This window comes from Carassius auratus, chromosome 12 (genome assembly GCF_003368295.1).
Source record: "Carassius auratus strain Wakin chromosome 12, ASM336829v1, whole genome shotgun sequence".
NCBI classification, from domain to species: domain Eukaryota; kingdom Metazoa; phylum Chordata; class Actinopteri; order Cypriniformes; family Cyprinidae; genus Carassius; species Carassius auratus.
The window spans coordinates 13,117,166-13,139,268 of record NC_039254.1 but is presented as its reverse complement, the minus strand read 5'-3'; the positions used below and the strand labels follow the sequence as shown (position 1 = coordinate 13,139,268).

At 38.4% G+C, this 22,103-nt stretch overlaps 1 protein-coding gene across 1 annotated transcript in view; it reads right to left on the bottom strand.

Moving 5' to 3' along the window:
- htra1b (HtrA serine peptidase 1b) overlaps positions 1-17,562 on the bottom strand; it is a 38,031-nt gene extending 20,469 nt beyond the window's left edge. The window contains exons 1-3 of the mRNA XM_026277048.1: positions 16,943-17,562; positions 6,029-6,131; positions 4,118-4,322 (exon numbers count right to left, since the gene is read on the bottom strand). Coding sequence (XP_026132833.1) covers positions 4,118-4,322; positions 6,029-6,131; positions 16,943-17,402 — 768 coding nt within the window. The 5' untranslated portion in view covers positions 17,403-17,562. The remainder of the gene's footprint in view (positions 1-4,117; positions 4,323-6,028; positions 6,132-16,942) is intronic.
- Positions 17,563-22,103: the final 4,541 nt, after the last annotated feature.

The window sequence follows — 22,103 nt, the reverse complement described above, 5'->3', positions numbered from 1 at the left end:
AGATACCCCTCGAGGCGGCGGTGTCTGCTCACGATGCCCACGAGGCGGCTGTGTCTGCTCACGATGCCCACGAGGCGGCTGTGTCCGCTCAGGATTCCGACAAGGTGACGGTGTCTGCTCAGGATTCCCACGAGGCGGCGGTGTCCGGTTAGGATTCCCACGAGGCGGCGGTGTCCACTCACAATGCCCCCGAGGGGGAGGTGTCCACTCACGATGCTCCCCGAGGTGGCGGTGTCTGCTCACGATGCCCCCGAGGCGGTGGTGTCCGCTCAGGATTCCCACGAGCCAGCGGTGTCCGCTCGGGATTCCCACGAGGACGCCGATGTCCGCTCAGGATTCCCACGAGGCGGCGGTCTCCGCTCAGGATTCCCACGAGGTGGCGGTGTCTGCTCTGAATTCCCACGAGGATGCGGTGTCCACTCAGGATTCCCCCGAGGCAGCGGTGTCTTATCAGGATACCCCTCGAGGTGGCGGTGTCTGCTCTGAATTCCCACGATGATGCTGTGTCCACTCAGGATTCCCAAGAGGATGCCGGTGTCCGCTCAGAATTCCCACGAGGCGGCGGTCTCCGCTCAGGATTCCCACAAGGTGGCGGTGTCCGCTCAGGATTCCCACAAGGCGGCGGTGTCCGGTCAGAATTCCCACGAGGCGGCAGCGTCCGGTCAGGATTCCCATGAGGCAGCGGTGTCTGCTCACAATGCCCCCGAGGCGGCGGTGTCCGCTCAGGATTCCCACGAGGCGGCGGTGTCCGGTCAGAATTCCCACGAGGCGGCAGCGTCCGGTCAGGATTCCCATGAGGCAGCGGTGTCTGCTCACGATGCCCCCGAGGCGGCGGTGTCCGCTCAGGATTCCCACGAGGCGGCGGTGTCCACTCTGAATTCCCACGATGATGCTGTGTTCGCTCAGGATTCCCACGAGGACGCCGGTGTCCGCTCAGAATTCCCACGAGGCGGCGGTCTCCGCTCAGGATTCCCACAAGGTGGCAGTGTCCGCTCTGAATTCCCACGAGGATGCGGTGTCCCCTCAGGATTCCCACGAGGCGGCGGTGTCCGCTCACCATTCCCACGAGGCACCGGTGGCCGCTCACCATTCCCACGAGGCACCGGGGGCCGCTCACCATACCCACGAGGTGCCGGTGGCCACTCTGAAAGCTCCAGAGGCGGCGGCATCCACTCACTACCCTCTCGGGCGGTGGCATCCGTTCTCAGTTTTCCAGAGCGGAGGAGGTGCTCACAGTTCCCCCGAGGCAGCGGCATCCGCTCTCGGTGCCCCTGGGGCGAACCTTTATAACCTCGTTCTCCAGGCACTCTTCCACTACACGGGTCTGGCACTCCACCCCCCACCCCTCCCGGACTCATTACCTTCACTCTGCACACCTGTCTCTCAATCACACACAGCTCTCGCTCATTGTCATGGCTGTATTATTCGTTGTTTGTGTATGCTGTGGTTGCTGGTTTCGTGTCTTCATGTCTGCTGCATCCACTCCTGTTACCGGTGTTTTTTTTTACCATGTTGGCCTTTTTGTTTCATTTATTTTAAAGTAATTTCTTCCCTGCATTTGGACTCAGACCCTGTTTCTTCTGGCACGTCCAACCGCGCCCTGACATACATATGCTATTTTTTAACCACTATACTATTATCTGAAGATATTATGTACCCATGACGATTTTAACATACTTGAGAATATTTTAGATAAAGCTTGTATATACTGTAGATTATGAAATTGGTCCAGGATGCTGATTGGTCAGTACAGCATTCGAGCTGTTCTAAAATACTTGACATATTTACATCAACTGTACAACATGAAACCATCTACTGTGTAAGTCTCCATGCAGCACTCCTTTCATGCAGAAAGGAAACTGTTACTGTATATGTTCTATTTGAAGGATGAAAAATTTGCATCTGTAATATTTTTATGTAAAAACCACTTTATAAAAGCTTTAAGGCACTTGAGACTGTGGTATATTGTAAATATAGTCACTCTGTTGCATAGAATTTAAACTTTTGCACCTTATTTAAAAGAAAAAAAAAGATACTGTTCAGGATTTATAATTAAATTTTAATGATTTTCATAAATATTTAAATATATATATATATATATATATATTTTTTTTTTTTAACACATTTATTGTACTTTATCATACTTACCTATGCAAGGTTAAACCTATAATCCATTATAAAGCATTATCATTATATTGCATTATAATGCATTACAACATGATATACAACACAATATTTGGTGTCTTCACATGAAATGCTAAATTTTTTAAGGCATAACTATAAATAAGCATTATGATTTATTATGATTTATTACTTTATAATTATAAAACCTGGAACTCATTATATGTGTAATTAAAACAAATTATGAAATCACTGGAAACATCCATACTTTAACAGTATGTGTAACTTTTTTGTGCAAAATAAAATTTTCCACTGAGCGTAATTTGTTTAATGTGCTGGCAGAGTTATATGAGCAACTCTAATCAAACCCTTGTCAAAAATGGTCTCTTCATGTGTTTTTATTTAATTTAATTATTATTATTTTTTTATTTTTTTTACCCTGTCTGGGTGTGGAGGCAGGCTTGTTTAGTAGAGCAATTCAACATGACTTATCTGGATCTGTCTCCCTTCCCGATACAGAAGTGCCTTATTTAAAGCAGGGTCATTATCCTCAGAGCCAAAAAAAAAAAAAAAAAAAACATATTTCTGCCTGCTTCTATGCTTACTCTGTTGGGAAAATGGCATGAGATTACTCTGATGATGGGGCAACTTCTTGGGTAAGGCATGAATTTTGTTTGCAATTCATTGCTGAAGATCTTACGTCATGGAAACAATCTCAGATTCTAATTCAACAAGACTAGTCATGTTATCAATCTCTTGAAAATGAAAGCTCCTGAAAAAGGAAAATCACTTGAGTGCTTATCTAAGTATGTCACAAAAATATGTGCATTGAGTTGAATGCACATGAACGGAAACACAAAGTTGTGATTGCAAGTGGGAAACCCCAAACTTTGTTTGAGCCCAGAGTTTCCAAATTAAGGGCATATCAGTGAAAAAACATGGCAGACGCAATAGATGCAGCATCAGTATTAACTGTAAATTTGAAAATAAATGATTTTTTTTTATTTTTTATTTACAACACAACTACCTAAGTCACTACTATCAAAATATGACAGTATTGTACAGTTATGGATGAATATATAACGATTTGATTAACAGTACTTTCATGAATTAAACAAAAAACATTTTAAAAGCGTGAAACACCTGATGGACATTCTTATTTAATCTTTTTGACGAAAGTATAGTTAAAAATTTAAGGTACATCAGCTATTCAGAATTCACCCAAATAATAATAATAATAAAAATAAATAAGTAAATACATCATAAATATGTAAACAGTCTCCTCACAAAGTGCACAGTAATGAATTTCAATGGAGTTTGGTATTAGCTTGCTGCTAAGCTAAATATGTGAGACTCTTATAAGCATTAAATTCATAGCACATAAAAAAATGGGTAAAACTGTCAATTGTTTGTAATAGATTGAACTATTTTTAGCTACATTTTTGGTATTAAATATTATTTACATTTTTCTTGATTCATTAATTATCTATTTTTCCACTGAGCTTGTTGCTATTAAGAGTGTGGTTACTCCACGAAGGATCATTTCATTTCATTTATTTCTAAAGCACTATTCAAAAAACAAGGAGTTGCACCAAAGTGCTATACAGACATTAATAAAACATTTTGGTAAGGGAAAAAAATCACATCATAAAACAAAAACACAAAACCATAAAAGCAATAAAACTCAAACTTCTATACTCGCAAAGGAGTGTAGAGAAGAAGTGGATGTTTAAGTGACTTTTAAAAATGGCTTATGTAGGAGCAGATCTGATATTAAGTGGTAGGTTGTTCCAGCTAAAGCAAAGGCCCTTTCACCCCTTCTCTTAAAGGATGCATCTAAAGCTCTCCTAAAATTTTGATAAAAGAAGGTACAGTATGATGCCCTAAATTCTTAGCTATGCAGGGTTCTCACTAGATTTTGGAACAAACTGAGTCTTAGTTTATATGTGGTATCCAAAAGACCTGAGTGTGACATACTATGTGAACAGGTACTTACCGGAACGTCTATCTTGATGAGAGCGATGTCTGCTTTTTCATCTACGTCTTTGATTTTGGCTTCATAGGTGGCACCAGACTTAAGCTCCACCTTCACCCTGTGTTTGTTGGCTACCACGTGAGCATTGGTTACAATCAGGCCATCTTCAGATACCACGAAACCAGAGCCGCTGGCCACCGCCACTTCCCGCTTGGAGAACATCATTCTAAGAAAGAGGAATGAAGAACTTCTTGAAGATTACTCTTGAGGAGCAACCTCCTCATAATACCGTAAGACAACTTTCCACAGAGGAATGGCAAAGAATGATGGTTGCTCAACATTCTTGATTTGACTATATTTTCCAGCTAGATTTGAGACCAAGGAGGAACTTCCTCTGACAAGTGATTTGTGGAAAACATGACGGTTGTTCTCCAGATTGTTTTTACTGCAGTGCTCAGTTTCAGCCTAAAATCGAGGTTGGCTGTTTTCTACATTCCACAAACTGTGTCTTATGCAACAATGAAGATATTGTGATAGATATTTAATCTATATTCAAGTGGGGGAAAAAAACATCAAACCCTACTTTATAACAATGTTATAATATAATGAGGATGCCATACAAATCATTTTTACGAAGCGATTGACCCTTAAACACAAACAACATGATTTATCCATAATTAGCATGTTCCTGGAACAACATCCTTGTCAATTAATCAACCTCTCCAAAAATCAGAGATAAATTATTAGCTGATAAGAATGATGTTTTAGGGCCAATTTAGATGCAGGGCCCTATAATACACCCGGCGCAATGTGACGCAAGGCGCAGCGCAAGTGTGTTTGCTAGTTTCAGTCCAGCGCTGTTCGCATTTTCCCATCCAGGGCCACGTCGTTAATTTAGCAAATGCATTTGTGCCCATTTGTGCGCCCATGGGTGTGCTGGTCTAAAAAAGAGGTGTGTTCAGGCACATTGCTAGCACAATGCTATTTTAAGAAGCTGAAAATAGACTCCGCCATAGACCAACTCAAACCTGGTTTAAAGTCTGGCGCAATGTTTTTTCTTTGTTGTTTAAAGAGCATGTTAGTATAGGCGGGTCCACAATGCGCGTAAATGCTGCTTAATAAACACAGGGCAGCACACAGACATGCCAAATATTAACAAATTAAAGAATTGCGATACATAATAATTTTTTGTAAAACATTTTTTATATATGTATATTTACATTGCATGTACTGTATCAGAATTAGGCTATTTGCTCGCACACGAACAGCTCCGTTTCATCTCGGAGACGCGTTCTGTATTTGCGCTTGCCAAATTCTGTTGTGTAAATAGCAAATCTGTCATGGCATGAGCGCAACTGGCTCTTATACGCCCAAAAAACACCAATTACTCATTAAGAGAATAGGGACAACCCATTTAGACCATGCACCGGGGTGCGTTAACCGTTTTTCCGTCATTAATATAGCAAAAGTGGATTTGGACACGCCCTGAGTGCACCTGCACCGTGTGCTTTGCACTTTGCGTTCAGATCGTTAAAATAGGGCCCGCAATCTTGCATACATGAAAGAAGTCTTTTTACTTATATTGATGCTAGAGGACTAATAAAAGACAAAACCAGACGGAATATCTGTTTTTGCTGACTCTTAAAGACAGCTGCGAAAGAGAATGATGACAAAATTTTAATTGATCAAGTTCACCTAAAAAAATAAATGTTCTAAAATGGTGTTTTTGCAGAGCTGTCATAGAAGATCCATCTTCGGCTCCTCAAAGAACCTTTTAAAGAACCAGTTCATTTCCTTGTGTAGAGAACATTTTAATAATCTAAAAAAACCTTGAAAGAACTTTTTGTGCAATGGAAAGTTTCCACTGATAAAGATGTCCTCTCTGAGACATGAGATTACTGATTAATGGAGTGTGTGATTCAGGATACATACTTGCGGAACAGCTCAATATGAACCACAGCTGGAGCGATCTTCTCCACCACATCAGCAATGAAGTTATATCTGTGCCGGAGGCTATCTGGATTATCCTCCTGGCCTGGAGAACACATGGCAAACAAAGAGAAAAAGTAAACCAATATGGTACAGGAAATAAACTGTATAAAATTTAAACCAAATTATAGAGTGCAGCTAATTCTAATTGTATATCATTATTTATTCCAGAACTGGATTAGGGATTGGGTCAGAGGTATTTTATTTTTATTTTTTACCATAATTTAACAGGATATTTTACCCAAAATTTACATGAAATATTGATTTGAATGGAAATTGCTTTATTATTTAATCAAAATGAGAAATCGGTGTGCTACTGGAAAACATGAAACTAGCACAGCTACTGCAGGAATGTCTTGCAAGGAGACAAGTGCAAGTTTTTAGTGTCATTATACAAAAATATCTGACCACAGAATTCCATGATTGCTCAAACAGGAAAAAGCAGCTATTCTGGAGAAAGTTTTTCATTAGAATTATTCACCAGCAGACATAATCTTGCTTATAAAAACAGATGAATGTGAGTTTTTGAGAAACAGGGGTCAACTTGTCTAGAAAATGATACATCCTTAGGCAGAAAGTGCTTATAAAACTTGGATCCGAGTCAAAACCTTTTATAACTTTGCACATGTAACACTACTTTTTTTTTTTTTTTTTTTTTACCTTGTATAACCCTTCTTTCACAACATCTGCAAGCAAGCACATCTGCACTGCCCCCTTGTCCATGTTAGGTAGGATGCTGTTAGTTCTTCCCTAAGGGTATGTGTACAGCTCTGTGTATCCACTGTTTGAAATCCCAAGTGATAAACAGCACCTTGACCCACAACACCAAAACTTTTATGGCCTTTTTTTTTTCTTTTCTTTTTTCTGGGAGGTTTGCTGCAATAGTGAATGCTTGACTATTTGGGTTGTAAAAAAGAGCAATTACCATAATGCAACACAGATGGGTAAAGCCTAATTGCACAATTGCCAAAACAAATACCAACTACAATACGAGTGTGGAACTAACAAATCATCTGTACCCCGCTGTTTTTTTTATTTTGTTTTTTTGCTATAATAAATAATATCAGATGCTAAATTCATGGGAAATGTCTTTTTTTAATGTCGCTTGACAACCTCTGGGAGAGGGAAAAAATCCTAAGTTTCTTAACTGAAAATTGGTTGTGAAAATGAATTACATTTTACTAAACAGGCTGGTAAAAACATATTTATAGGCTTATATAACTGATTGCCATTCCCTCTGGCATATCTCATCATGACTCTGGAATCTTGATAATGGAATTGTTTTTCCTCCCTCATAATATGGCTGCACATCTGTAGAGGGTTTAGCACGTTTAAACGAGAGAACATTTCATTTGTTATGTCATAGCTGGCTGAAAATCTAACACATTTGTGCAACCCACATACAAGTCATGTTTTATGTGAAAAGTACAAATAATGATTCTATAGACTCCAGGGACACGTGGAAAGGTCAGGAAATGGCCACATTGACATCTGCTCCATGCAAGTGAAATTTTAACAAACTGAAAATAAAATGTCACAGCTTTCACAAAATTTAATTAATAGCCACATTGCAGTGTTTTTGTTGTTGTTGTTGTTGTTTTTGACAGATTTGCTCTGTTCAGAAACCGAGTGAGCCCCTAGTTGGGTAAACTGATGTACATGTATAACCTTAGAATCTGAAAACGTTTTTCACTAATTATGCTCAAGTCAGAAGTGTGCATACGATGCCTTGCAATACTGGTTCATAATTGTTATGTATTTGATGCTGTTATGGGATGTCTGATGTGTGAGTTGGAAATTTCATAATTTCTTCTCAGCACTTACAGTAAAAGTGGGAAACTGAATTCTAGATATTACACAAGTTGAAAGGTACCTGTTGATTTGAAATACGACGGGAACACTGATCTACTACTGGTCAGAAGTTTCTTATGCTCTCCAAGGCATTTATTTATAAAAAATACAGAATATAACAGTAAAATTATAAAGTATTATTACAAATGAAAAAGAACCAATCACACAATTAAGCTTATTAGAATGTTTTGTGAAGTATTATGTGTCACTGAAGACTGAATTAATGGCTGCTGAAAGTTCTTTGCCATCACAGAAATAAATTACATTTGAAAATATATTAAAATAGAAAACAGCTCTTGTAATTACATTACAATAATAGTACTGGTTTTACATTATTTATTTATTTTTGATAAAATATGCAGCCTAGATGAGCATAAGAGACTTATTTCAAAAGCAAAGCAAAAAAGTCTTAATTATTATTATGAACTTTTGACCCATCAGGTATATTGATCTATCAAATCTGTTCCTTTCTCACACAGAAAAACCTCCAGGACATCAACCAATCTGGCTTCAGAAGTGGACATTCGACCGAGACTGCCTTGCTTTCAGTTGTTGAAGTCCTAAGACTAGCAAGAGCGGCTTCTATCTTCTATACTTATTTTTCTGGATCTGTCTGCTGCTTTTGATATGGTGAACCACCAGATTCTCCTGTCAACCCTATTGAAAAATTGCATCTCAGGAACCGCACGCCAGTGGATTGAGTCTTACAGTACTTCTCAGATAGGTCCTTCAAGGTATCTTGAGATGAGGTGTCCAAGTTGCAACATCTAGCTACTGGGGTGCCTCAGGGCTCAGTTCTTGGATCACTTCTTTTCTCTGTCTACATCGCATCACTACGTACTGTCTTTCAGAAACATGGCTTTTCTTATCACTGCTATGCTGATTACACTCAAATCTATTCATCATTCCATCCTGATGATCCAACGATAGCTGCTTGCATCTCAGCATGTCTAACAGATATTTCTTGTTGGAAGACAATTACCTTCAACTCAAACTGGTTAAGACAGAACTGCTTGAGGTTTCAACAAACCCATCACAAATTTCCACATCCAGTTAGGCTCATCAACCATAACTTTGGAGTTTGTGATTGTTGATAAGCTGAATTTCTCAGACCACATTGCTAAAACTGCCTGATCATGCAGATTTGCTTCATACAACATTAGGAAGATCAGACCCTTTCTTACAGAAGATGCAACACAACTCCTTGTTCAAGCTCTAGTTCTGTCCAGGCTTGACTATTGCAATGCTCTCTTGGCAGGTCTTCCAGCCACTTCTATCAAACCTCTACAATTAATCCAAAATGCCACTGCAAGATTAATCTTTAATGAGCCGAAAATAATGCATTTCACACCTCTCTTCATCAATTTGCACTGGCTACCATTAGCTGCTTGCATTAAATTCAATGCATTAATGTTTGCCTACAAAACCAGCAATGGCTCTGCACCCATTTACCTAAATCCACCCATTTACCTAAATTCGTTACTTCCTGGTGGAATGACCTGCCCAAATCAATCCGAGCAGCTAAGTCCTTAGCCATCTTCAAGAAATGACTACAAACACATCTGTTCCATCTCTCGAGCACTTTCTATTCTATTTTAATTCTACTTTTTATACCTTTTAATTGTTTTCTACTATTAATCTTTTTTTCTTTTTTTTTAAACACTAACTTTCTATTTTATCTATTTGTTTTTCTTTGGGTGTGGGTGCATAATATATAATATATGAAGTATATATAGAAGTAATTTTTTCTGGATACAGGGCTGCTGATTTTGTTTAATGAGAATGACTTTGGGATATCTGTAGAGACTCCTCTCACAACTCTCTATTGATTATGAAGCAGCTGTACACATCCGTTAGATGTTTATATAATTTCAAAATAACACATAACTCTGCATCAAATGACACCCACCCTACAAATGATTACTTTTTCCTTTGTTAGAGTGGAGCAGCTGCATCCGTTGCATGTTTTTACTGGCTATTCAGAAATTTTACCAGCCAAAAAAAAAAAATGTCAGAAATACTTGATCAAAGTCAGAGCTTAGCCAAGACAAAAATGTCAGAAATAAAACATATTATCAAAATTGCAGCTCAGATTCAAGTATATTTGCTATAAAATCTGATTTTGATCATGAAATTACTTTCAAGTTCATCAGTTTTACGAGAGTCAATCATTGTTTGCAAATACCATGAAAATAAAATAGTACTGCCATAAACTGAATTTTGCTTCTCCTGAAAGCTCTATGACTTCTTTTATAAAACAGCATTTATTTAATTGTAAACTGCAATTATAGCTTGCTTGAAAAATTAATGTTTAATGGTAAACACCCAGGCATAATGGATAACGTGCCGAAATTATATTAAATTTCTTCTTACAAGTTCCACAACTTTATAGGTGAAATGTCCAGTTTGTGGCGATGAAAGCTTGTTCAGTTTTACCAAAGTAAATGTATTAAATCTGGACATGTTTTATTATGTTGGTTGTCGTGCATATTGCAGCAGTGGCACCAAAATGTTAATACCTTCTCACAAAAGTAATATAACCAGCAGTGAAATATGTAAATGTGAGATAATGCATTTGCTGACACAACCATGCTTTTAGCTAGATTTTTAAGTCTTAAAGTCATGTTCCTGAGCACTCAGCATTGCGAATTCAGCTCTGTACCAGGTTCGCTACTGAGCAAGTTTACTGTAACTGAGAAAATTTACCTTGTCAGAAAAGTCACATACTGGAGCTGGTTATGTAATGCAAAAGTTACAATTTATTAGTTTACAAATCAAGCACCTTGGTAAATATTTTTTGAGGTCATAACATAGTATTGTGCAAGGAACCACGTGAAATATGTCTTCATTAATTGTCAAAATTGTCAAATGCTTTTTAATTGTTTTTATAGTTGCGTCCCGAAGTGTGGAACATTGGACACTTCATGCACTCAACTATCGCAGCTTTAATTACATCGTAAAGGTGGAGGGGCTATCAGACTCAGATTATAAACGATACAAATAACCTTAAATAATTAATACGCTACACATTTGAGTACATAGTACATAAGGTGCAGCTCATGTAAATGTGCACTAGGCGAACATCTTTGGATACTATTGTACAGCATCATGGCTCTTTAATAATCACAGTTTCATCAGAGTTTAATGACATCTTGATGTTGATGTGTGAATTTTAGCAATCAAAAGAAGGAAGTTGTTGATGTGATACAGATGTGGTACATTTACCAGAAAAGTCTGGCAATTTTATGGCAATTTACCTGGATCAGTGTTTGAAAGCGCTTATTAAAAGCAATGTGTTATAAAGACAGAACTGCAATAAAGATACTAAAGTGCAATTTGACACTGTATAGTGGTGTGCAAAAGTCTTAAACATGCAGCATATCAGATGTTTAGTGAGTTTTGGAGAAAAAAAAAAAGGGTTAAAAGGTTGCCCCTTGTTTCTTCATCAGGCATCATAAGTTTCTTCATCAGGTGTCCCAGCATGTTATACTTTGTTTTACTAATGTTGGATGATAGTGTTGGCATGCAAAGTGCAGTTTGCATGTTTGTAAATTATGTAAAAGGCTTATATGACATTATAATCCTTACAAATTTGTCCTGTTGTCTTGTTATAAACAGAGATCAAGTATGCTGGCAAAAATGTTTCTTCTAAATTTAGAAATTAATCCCATTTTGCTCTTTAGTTAAATTCAGTTATGTTGCTACACTATGTATTGCTTGTCATATAAGGATTAGTATATCATGGCCACCAGACAAAAACAAAAAAAAAGTCTTTGAAATTGTTTTGTATTGCAGATAGAATGTTATGAATCATGTGGAAAATAAGATATTCCAGGTGCAATCTGGAACAGTTCTTTTTATGAATGGGAAAACTGTCGTAATTCAAACAGATGTCATATTAGCCTCATGTGAACTACAGTACAGCTATAGTAGGAAGGCTTGCAAATAGACTTAGAGACAGTTGTGATGTAAGAGACATTTGTGATGTAATGTCGTCTGTGTGCTATTAGTAGGTCACATCCTATTGACTTAAACAGAGAGACAATTTCTAACCAACTGTAGTATAAGTGTAGCCACATGAGTTTTCATATTTCCAGAGCACTAGGTTAGACCTGATTGTAAGTGAATATTTTAAGCATATATCTTATATGTTGCAAATATGAGCCTACCAGGACGCTAAGGCCTAGGTGCATGGCGTTATTTTTTAGTCAAAAGTTATGAGCGTGTAAGACATGCTCACGAGCACATTATGTTATTTCACACGCGCAAAAATTAACCTTTAGCTGACATGATAAAAGTACTCGCGCACAAATTCAACAACCGAGAGGTGTACAGGTAGCTGCGAGCGAGTGCCTGGCATATTCTCATAGGTTAACTCTGCTTGTACAGTGGAATCCTGCTCGCGGAGTGCTGTTTTGCTCGCGCAGTGGATTTCTGCTCGCTCAGCTGATTTCTGCTCCCTCGAGTCTACATGACTTTTGACAATTTAGGGGCGGAGACCAAGGAGGGCACTGACCCTCTTATGATCGGTCACTTTCACACAGGGACATCCTTGTACCTTGATTGATAGCTCTCATTACAGGAAGGACGGAGTTGGGTTAAGTTACCACCGAAGAAGAGTGGGAATGAATTAGAATGAGTTTTCTAATATACATAAAATGTCTCTGCACGTATAAAATGCTGCGCAGATCATAGTTAAATCAATTACCATCGATGTATATATTTGCGAACGATGAATCCTACGTTTTGTTAAGTAAGTTAACATTAACGTTACATATTTTTGAGCAACAAGTAACGTAACTAGCTAGCCTATTCGTTCTGTAGCTAACGCCTTAGCCAACACTTGTGATGCTAATCGCCCGACACTCATTTTTAAACTTTTAATCTTTAAAAACTGCATCTTAGACAACTAACGTTAGGCTAACTGAATCATAACATAATTGTTTTCACATGTAAAAGTATATGTGAAAATGTGTAACGTTAATGTTAACTTACTTAACAAAACTTCATCGTTCGCTAATATATTCATCTATGGTAATTGATTTAACTATGATCTGCACAGCAATTTATACGTGCAGAGACATTTTATGTATATTAGAAAACTCATTCTAATTCATTCCCATGCTTCTTCGGTGGTAACTTAATCCAACTCCGTGCTTCCTGTAATGAGAACTGTCAATCAAGGTACAAGGATGTCCCTGTGTGAAAGTGACCAATCATAAGAGGGTCAGTGCCCTCCTTGGTTTCCGCCCCCAAATTGTCAAAAGTCATGTAGACTCGAGGGTTTTTGAATTTGTGCACGAGTACTTTTATTATGCCAGCTGAAAGTTCATTTTTGCGAGTGTGAAATAACATAATGCTTATATGCTTGTGAGCATGTCTTACACGCTCATAACTTTTGACAAAAAAATAACGCTATATTAGGGGTACCAAATAACCACTTTGAAACTATTACTCTTTTATTATTATTTATTGTATTCTATTTTATTTTTTATTAAAACAAATAAAAAAAAAAAAAATGTATTTCTTGTTTTATCAACCACAAAGCTTTAACCATCCAATGATTTAGATCTCTCCCCAAAAAGTGATTTGAGGCATCTTCTATGTTTGTTTTATGAACATGTGGGATGAGTCACATTCCAAACTTGACTTATTGTTCAAATCACTAACCATTAAGAAAAGCGTAGTAAGAGTTTTATACTTGGTCAGTGCCGACAGCATTTTGGACAGTGTGCCGACATATAGCGTTGTTGAGTTACACACTTCACGAGTTCGAATCCCAGTTAGAAGACCTTTCACAATCATGTCCTGTGTCCTCTACAATTTCCTATCACAATAAAGGCAAAAAAAGAGAGGAAAACGCCACAGTTTTTCCATATTACACTATGTTCTTCCCTCAACTTAGACGAGTTGATACGTACCTCTCTCGTCTCAGTGCATGCACTCAATTGATGTAAAGTGATCAAACTTATCCATTCGTCATGTTATATCTGGCAACTATAAGTTTAAAATTTTGGCTCAGTAGTCCCATTCAATGGGGTAACACATGCCTACAACTTACCTGCCCTCTCTAATGATTTTTCCACATCAGTGGTGTTTTGCCCGAACTCAGAATTGTGGTATCGAAATAAAATTCTTAAACTTTCCTTATAGTTTTTATACTCTGCATGCCACCGGCTGAGATTAGCTTGTGGTATGCATTTCCTCGTCTGATGCAAACTCAGCACTTGGGGCAAACCAAAGAGAGTGTGTGTTGGCTTCACTGCAGCATTCAGTAACACCCTTATTTCTTCAGCTTATATTTGAGACAGACACTCTTTATGCTGTCATTTCTGCAAAAAAATCTACACCACTGATTCTCTTGCTCAATAAATCACCAGTTAACTCATAGACTGATGTCTGTGAGCAATTAAATCCCAATGCCCTATTTTTTCAGTTTGGGGAATTTCAAAACATTTCAAACATATGCCCTTCATGGAACATTTGGGCGTACAACAATGAAAGTGTTTGGGCAAGACCCCTAGACCTCTCATCACAGGGGCGTTGACAACATACAAGGTATGCATATAAGTGCACTTTTTTTTTTTTTAACTGTCATTTTCATTTATTTTTTATATGAAACATTTTTAAAATGTAATGTAATTTCCATCACAGAATAATATCAAACAAAATAATTATTCAGATGCGTTCATAAAAAAAAAAAAAAAAAAAAAAAAAAAAAAAACTGCTGGATATTATTAATGAACAAAATAATATAGTGACAGTGTGCAGGGCCATCCTTAGGGGGGTGCGACTGGTGCGGTCACACCGGGTCCCGCACTTGAGGGGGCTTCATGGCGAATGGACCGATGGGACCCCCCAAACAAACCAACCCCCCACCTGGAACACGATCACTAACGGACCCGGAGAGGAAAGAAACACGATCACAAATGGACCGAGGTGACCCCAACCCCCCAGCTAAAGAAGCCCCAGACAGTGTGAAAAGTCCACTAGGTCCAACGTTTCTCCTAAAGATTTCCAGAAAAATGTGGGTAAGGAAAAACTGCTCTGAGACTGTAAAATTTGACCTAGATCTGGGTCCTCAGAGAATAATTTTATTAGGTAATGTCCAGCCTCAAGAACTGTGATGGGAGAATCATGTGATGGGAGATGTCTTGCTGTAATAGCTTTGACTGAATATATGTGATAGCTTCTGAGTAGAAACAGAGTTTTGGCTGTAGATCTCAGAGTAACTTTTCAGCAGAACTTGGGTGCACAAACACTCAAGCTGTAAAGAGCTATTTTTGCCCAGTCCAATGGTGACCAGAACAGAAGTGAGGTGATAACTTAATGAGCCAAAGAGAATAAGAAGAAAGATGGTTTACGTGAATTTGTTCAGACAATGCCAGGCTTGATTTGGAAATCATTATGTCCAGTGACATAAAAGCCTGGAAATACCTAATTAATCACATCGGATGAGGTTTGTTCAGTGTGTTCAGAAGAACAAAAAGGAGTAGCAGATCAGCTTCAAAAACTTGTTGCTGCCTGTTGAAACACTAGTTTCAACCATTGACCAATTAAAATTGCAGAGAGATTGGTCCAATTGTGCAGTCAGAGATCAAATTTTCCATTTTTCTGCTTGGTTTCAAACTGACACGGCTCTTTTTACATGCTCAGAATGGATTTTATGCATCAGAGCCTTTAGAAACTGACTAAAATGGTTTTAGATGAAAGAATAATGTCGTTGGATGTTTAAAAAGCTGCTTTTAATTGCATTTGCTTTGATTGTGGATAACAATATGGGGCAGAATGCCTTTTTTGAAACATTTAGTGATTGAATTTCTTCATTTCATTTAATGAACCCCTCCTGATGGGACCGAACCCTTTGATGCACTGGATTTATGGAGACCACACTGTCTCTCTTGAACCTCAAACTTATTTGGAATCTACTTTTCCTTTTGCAATTGCAAGAGAATCTGGATGAACTACAGCTGACTCCTCTTGCAGGGAAGGGTGCAGGCATGTGGTTATCTGCTGTGATAAATTATTATTTTTTTGCACCTTGTTTCAGTTTGGACTTTCAAGTGCCAAGCATAAATCCCGGTGATGGGGTTGCAGATGAGCTAGTAAAATCTAATTAGCTTCTGTGTTTACTGTCTTGAGAAGGAGCTATTTTAAATCACACAATATCAGATCCTGAGCATTCTGCCAACATTTTTTTTTTTTTTTTTTTATTAGGGGAATGTAAAATGAAACTGTTTTCAAATCAGTTAGAGGAAATGTCTACCATCAGTGTTATTTAAATGTATTAGCATATTATAAGAGATCGTATAGCTGATAAAGACAATATTGAAGCATCATAAGAGAGGGTATGTTTGGGTAAAAATAAGCAGGGTATGTGAGACATTGTTAGATTGTATTTATTGGAGTGAAATATGATATTTTGTCTTGATAATTGCTTTTGGGCATTTTGAATGTATACTGTAGCTTTGCTTTTTCAGCAGACTAAATTGCTGCATCATTAAACCAAATATAACCCATTGTGACAAATTGTGCACACACACATTCACACAGACACACACACACAATAACTTTTTATTGTTGTTCTTTTAGAATTGTCTAAATATTGGAACTTTGAAGAACCCAGAAACCAGCATGCTGATCTGAAGATTTTTCTTTTCTTTTCTTTTCTTTCAAAAGCCATAAATAAACCCAAAAATGAAGCTGTTTTTAGGAGTGATATTCACAATGTGTACAGACCAAGCTCGGGTCCGAATTAGGATTTATAAGCTCACTATGTTGTGACATGATGATCTAAAATGTTTGGGAGTTTTGGTTTCCCAAAGAACCATTCAGGTTTGAAGAACATTAAATAATAATAATTAAATTAAATTAAATTAAATAAGTAAATAAACTTTTTTCTCCCTCTCTCAGTATGAAGGTTCTCAATGGAACCATACATGCCAATGAAGAACCCTGATTTTTAAGAGTGTAGGGAGCGAACCAGGTTTGGAGCGCCAGTCTTACTTTTCCCGCAGGCTCCTCTCTGGATGAAGATGATGGGTGGCTGCTGGAGTTTCTGTGCCCGGTTACTGACACTTTTGAGTTCGCAGATGTTCCTGTAGGACACCCCATCACTGCCGCAGACGGGCTCGGAGATCGTACACGCGCACACGCCTGTCTTCCCTCTCCTCCTCACGGTAGTAGTTGTTCCGACCCCCTCAGACACGGCGCACTCCAGTCCCTCTCCACACTCCGGGTCTCCCAGTTTCCCTGTACCGCCGCAGGGCTCACCCTCGCCGGCCGCGCACACCGGGCAGCAGTCGCACTGGTCTAGGATGTCTCCGGCCAGACAGTCGGCCGGTATGGGCGGACACCGACTCTTATCGCAGCGCTCCGGACAGCCGATCACATAACGCTTAGAGATCCGAGCATCGCACAGCAGAGGCACCAGAATAACAGACGCGCAGAGAACCCACAGATGCATTTTAATATTAATCTGTAATAACAAACGTTTCAAGTAACGTTAGAATCTATTCAAGTAAGTAATTTGAGGAAAACGTCACCGGACAAATAAAAATATAATGCACGTAAACTTGAGAGAGTTTATTGTGCTGTCAAATGCCCGTTGTCTTGCGCTTCAGTGACAGACTTTATAAAGCTTAGGGAGTATAAACAGCGACGCCGATTGGATGGATGTGTATGACGTCATCTTTGTGAGTGAGACTGGGTGCAATGGTAAACAAGGAGGCCACGCCTCAAGCATGTGTATAAATATTGTGCTGACAAATCCCATTCACCTGTTCAGATAAATACATCAAATGTTAAAAAAATTAACAAAAAATAAAATAAAACCCCTATGCAAATATATAGTTGAATAGATGAATGAATGAATGAATGAGCTTACACAATATGGAAACTTTGCTTCAAAGTATATTTTAAGGTATGTTAAATAAAATAAAATGGAAAAAAGCAATAAGAGGCTTGTCCTAGACCGATTTCAGATTATATAAAGCATACTAGACTTAAATAAATAAATAAATAAGTGTTCCAGTGTTTTCCTTCCCTCATGTGCTCCATATCCAAGTTTCTCCCATGTTTGATTATAATCATTTGTTTTAGGTGTTTCTAGTTTATTTCCTTGATTAGTCCCATTACTTAAAGGGATAGTTCACCCAAATAGCAAAATTATGTCATTAATAACTTACCCTAATGTTGTTCCAGATATTTTCGATTTAGTCCGAGAGCTCGAAGTCCCTCCATTGAAACTGTGTGTACGGTATACTGTCCATGTCCAGAAAGGTAAGAAAAACATCATCAAAGTAGTCCTTGTGACATCAGAGGGTCAGTTAGAATTTTTTGAAGCATAGAAAATACATTTTGGTCCAAAAATAGCAAAAACTACGACTTTATTCAGAATTGTCTTCTCTTCCGTGTCTGTTGTGAAAGAGTTCAAAACAAAACAGTTTTTGATATCCGGTTCGCAAACGAATCATTCGATGTAACCGGATCTTTTTGAACCAGTTCACCAAATCGAACTGAATCGTTTTAAATGGTTCGCGTCTCCAATACACATTCATTCACAAATGACTTAAGCTTTTAACTTTTTTTTTTTAATGTGGCTGACACTCCCTCTGAGTTGAAACAAACCAATATCCCGGAGCAATTCATTTACTCAAACAGTACACTGACTGAACTGCTGTGAAGAGAGAACTGAAGATGAACACTGAGCTGAACCAGATAATGAACAACAGACTGACTCGTTCTCGAGTATCTTTTCATAGCATTTGTTTGACTATACCCTGCTACGTGTGTGTATCTGAGGTCCTTGTGTTGATGAAATCTATATTTGTTCTGGATTCCATCCATCTCCTCGCTCCTTTGTCTTCTCACTCCAGCACAGCAGCAGAACGTGTCAGAATACTGGACCTACAGTACAAACAGTAAGCAGCACCTCATTTTCCCCACTTTCTTTTAGAAAGTTTTTTTGTTTTCTCTGTATTGTTCCCCAGCGACTATGGAGATCACTGCTCGTCAAATCTGCCGGCTACTCCTTTGTCAAGCCTGCTGGCCGATCGGAAATAAATTAAGGCCACTGGCTGCTGCACTCTCAGGCCCCCAGGACTTTCTTCAGGCAGTTCTGCTGGCCATGCTGTTGACAATCCCGCCAGCCACCCCAGTGTCAAGTCACCGACCACACCATTCATCCTTAACCAAAGGAGGAATCTAAGGAGGAAGCGACTGTCAGCTGGACCCCCTAAGTCCGCTCCATTGTTGGCTCCAGCCCTTGAACCCTGTCCAGTGTTGGCTCCAGCCCCTGAGTCCAATCCTGAAAGTTCTCCAGTTCCCAAGTCCAGCCCAAGGAGGGCTCCAGTTCCCGAATAAGCCAAGAGAGGGCTCCTGTCTCCATTTCAAACCCAGACAGGCCTCAAGTCCCTGAACCCTGCCTGGAGAGGGCTCAAGTCCCGAATTCAGCCCAGAGTGCCCTCCAATGCCCGAATCCAGCACAGAGTGCCCTTCAGTGCCTACTCCTCCACAATCCATCCTAGCCGGTATACCCCTAATTTCCCCCAAGTAATTTTTTGGGTTGGCTATAGGGGCATAACTATATGGGCATGGCCAGAGGGGCCGGCCTGAGGGTCGAGTCCAAGGCCACTGAGACTGTACCGCCATGGCCACGTGAGAAGACGTAATGTAATGTCAGTCCTGTGTTCCCGTGTCTTGCGTTTTCCAACCCTCACATGCTACTGTTTCTCTCGTGTTTGATTATGATCATTTGTTTAAGGTGTTTGTAGTTTATTTTCTTGATTAGTCCCATTATTTAAGCCCTGTGTGTTTCCATGTCTAGCGTCCGGTATTGTTCATCTATCTCTTGCTAGGTGTGTGTTCCTCAGTTCCGTTTTGTGTTAAATCTATATTTGTTCTAGATTCCCTCTGTCTCCTTGCTCATTCGTCTTCTCACTCCAGCACAGCAGCCGATCGTGACCTGTAATATGACAATGGTAACATGTAAATAAATTTTTATCTGGGTTAAATCATGTACATTATTTAAGGTCACAATTTCAAGTTATTTTTATGGGTTAATTCCGGTATAATTGCTCTTAGGTAAAGGTGGAATGTTATTTATTCAATTACAGTATCTCTTTAAGGTGACAAGGTTTTCAAGCTTTACAGTTTATATTAACATTTTTATTAAGTCATAGAGTGATGTGAGATCCTGTTGTCCATATTTATTGTCATTAAATTTAACCGTGCACTAATTTAGGATAGAACAAAATACTGAAAATACTTTCTTTTTTTTTTTTACATAAAAATGATAAAGGTCATTTTTAACTGAAAGGATGAGCTGTATTAGCTATAGTATTTTTCATTACGGTTGGTGTAAGTTGTCACGTTTTATTCAGTTTGTTAATTTCAATGTTCATTTTATGCTCTTTGTTTATAAATCAGAATAGACTGAACATTTATCTTGTTATTTAAGATATCCATGATCAAGATTTTAATTTGGCAGTCTGCTTAAATAATAAGTCTGTAAGATAGTTAGAGTCTTTGTGTAGATAACTGGAATTACACTAAAGTCTAAATTGTCTGCTATGCTGTGAATACTTTGTGGTGACATAAATTAATTGACATACTAAAACTACATTAAAAAAAAGTAGATCCAAAATCCAAAATACTGATCCAAGCTCATGGACTTGTCTTCAGCACTGAGGTCAGATTTAGTACTTGAAAATGTTTTACATGTGCTTCTCACAGAGTTGCGGGTCCAAGCTGTCCTCCCGTGCAGTTCTCTGAAGGGAGAAGTGGAAGTGGATCTCCTTATGCTCACTGATCCTAGGCAACATGTTGCTTTTCTCAATATTTGTGCCTCACAAATATCTCAATATTCTGGAATTTGAAGCCATGACTTTTCCACAGGGCCAAAATATGAAATGAATATGAGTCAAATGTGTCTGATTAGGGGGAATTTGCTAAGGCTATTAGATTTGCTAACACTTAATGATTTGTTTAGAGTTTTGCATTACATTTTCCAGAACTGAACTTTGTAATTCTAAAAGTCTGTCTAGATCATGCTCAGCTCATCTCAATTTGTAATTATGTGCCTACAAAAGAAGGGAAATCTATGACTGAAAAGACTTCTTACTGAGCTATATAAACAATAGAATTCTAAAAAATGAAATTAGTAATGAAATGAAAACAGTCTGTAGGTGGCAGCTAGGCACTGTCTTAATGACAGAGTTATTGAATCAGTCTTTTAACTGATTTGTTCAAAATGATCAAATTAATTCAGTAAAGCATTTTTATAAATTCGGCCACTCTTAACCTAATCAACTCAGATTAATTAATATATATAAAAAAATACTTTAATGTTGTGCAAGTCCCTGTTGATTTCTGATCCTGCAGCATAACTCCCAATTTTCTGCACAACGTGCTCCATGTAATTTATTTTTAAAGTGCTGCTATTTTTAAAATGAATGTTATCTTAGCAATGCAAAAGCATTCTGTTATGCTGCTTCATATAATAGTGATAAACAAAAATTTGTCGCATTTTACCGTTTACTGCACTTTGTTATTCTTCTTATTGTTTATGGAACGCTTGCACATTCACAGGAAATAGCCTAACTAAAGTCCACATTGAGAAATAAGGTGGGGAGTTTGGTTTGAAAGTACACATGCTAAAACATACTTGGCTCTTTACGTTGAGGATATTTCTTGTGCATCGTTCTTATTGGTGGCACCTTTTCTGTGAAAGCCTTTGTTTGTTGAAGTTACTGTTGCCAGCATCGCCTCACTAAGGGTGTACATTAACAGGAGATTAGGGGTGGGAATGATATGATGACATCATCTGATTGTATCAATTCCTGAAACACACTTTTTACAGAACATTACAATTTAATTAAATCTCATTTGCAATAATACTTTGACAGGGAGTGCCAAAACATTTAAAAACAACATTCAATATGCATACTAGTTTCCATAGCAGTACCATTTTGCAATGTATGACCTGTTTGATAATGTTTACTTGCATTGTAATGAATTCAGTGTTTTTTAGTGCTCAGTGTAACGGCATCTTACTGACGTCAATGGATTTTTAGGCTGCTTTATCATCTACTATGCAAAGGCATATGTCCAAACACAGAGGAAGTAAAAAAAAAACACATTTGAAGTATCTTTTAATGTTGTAACA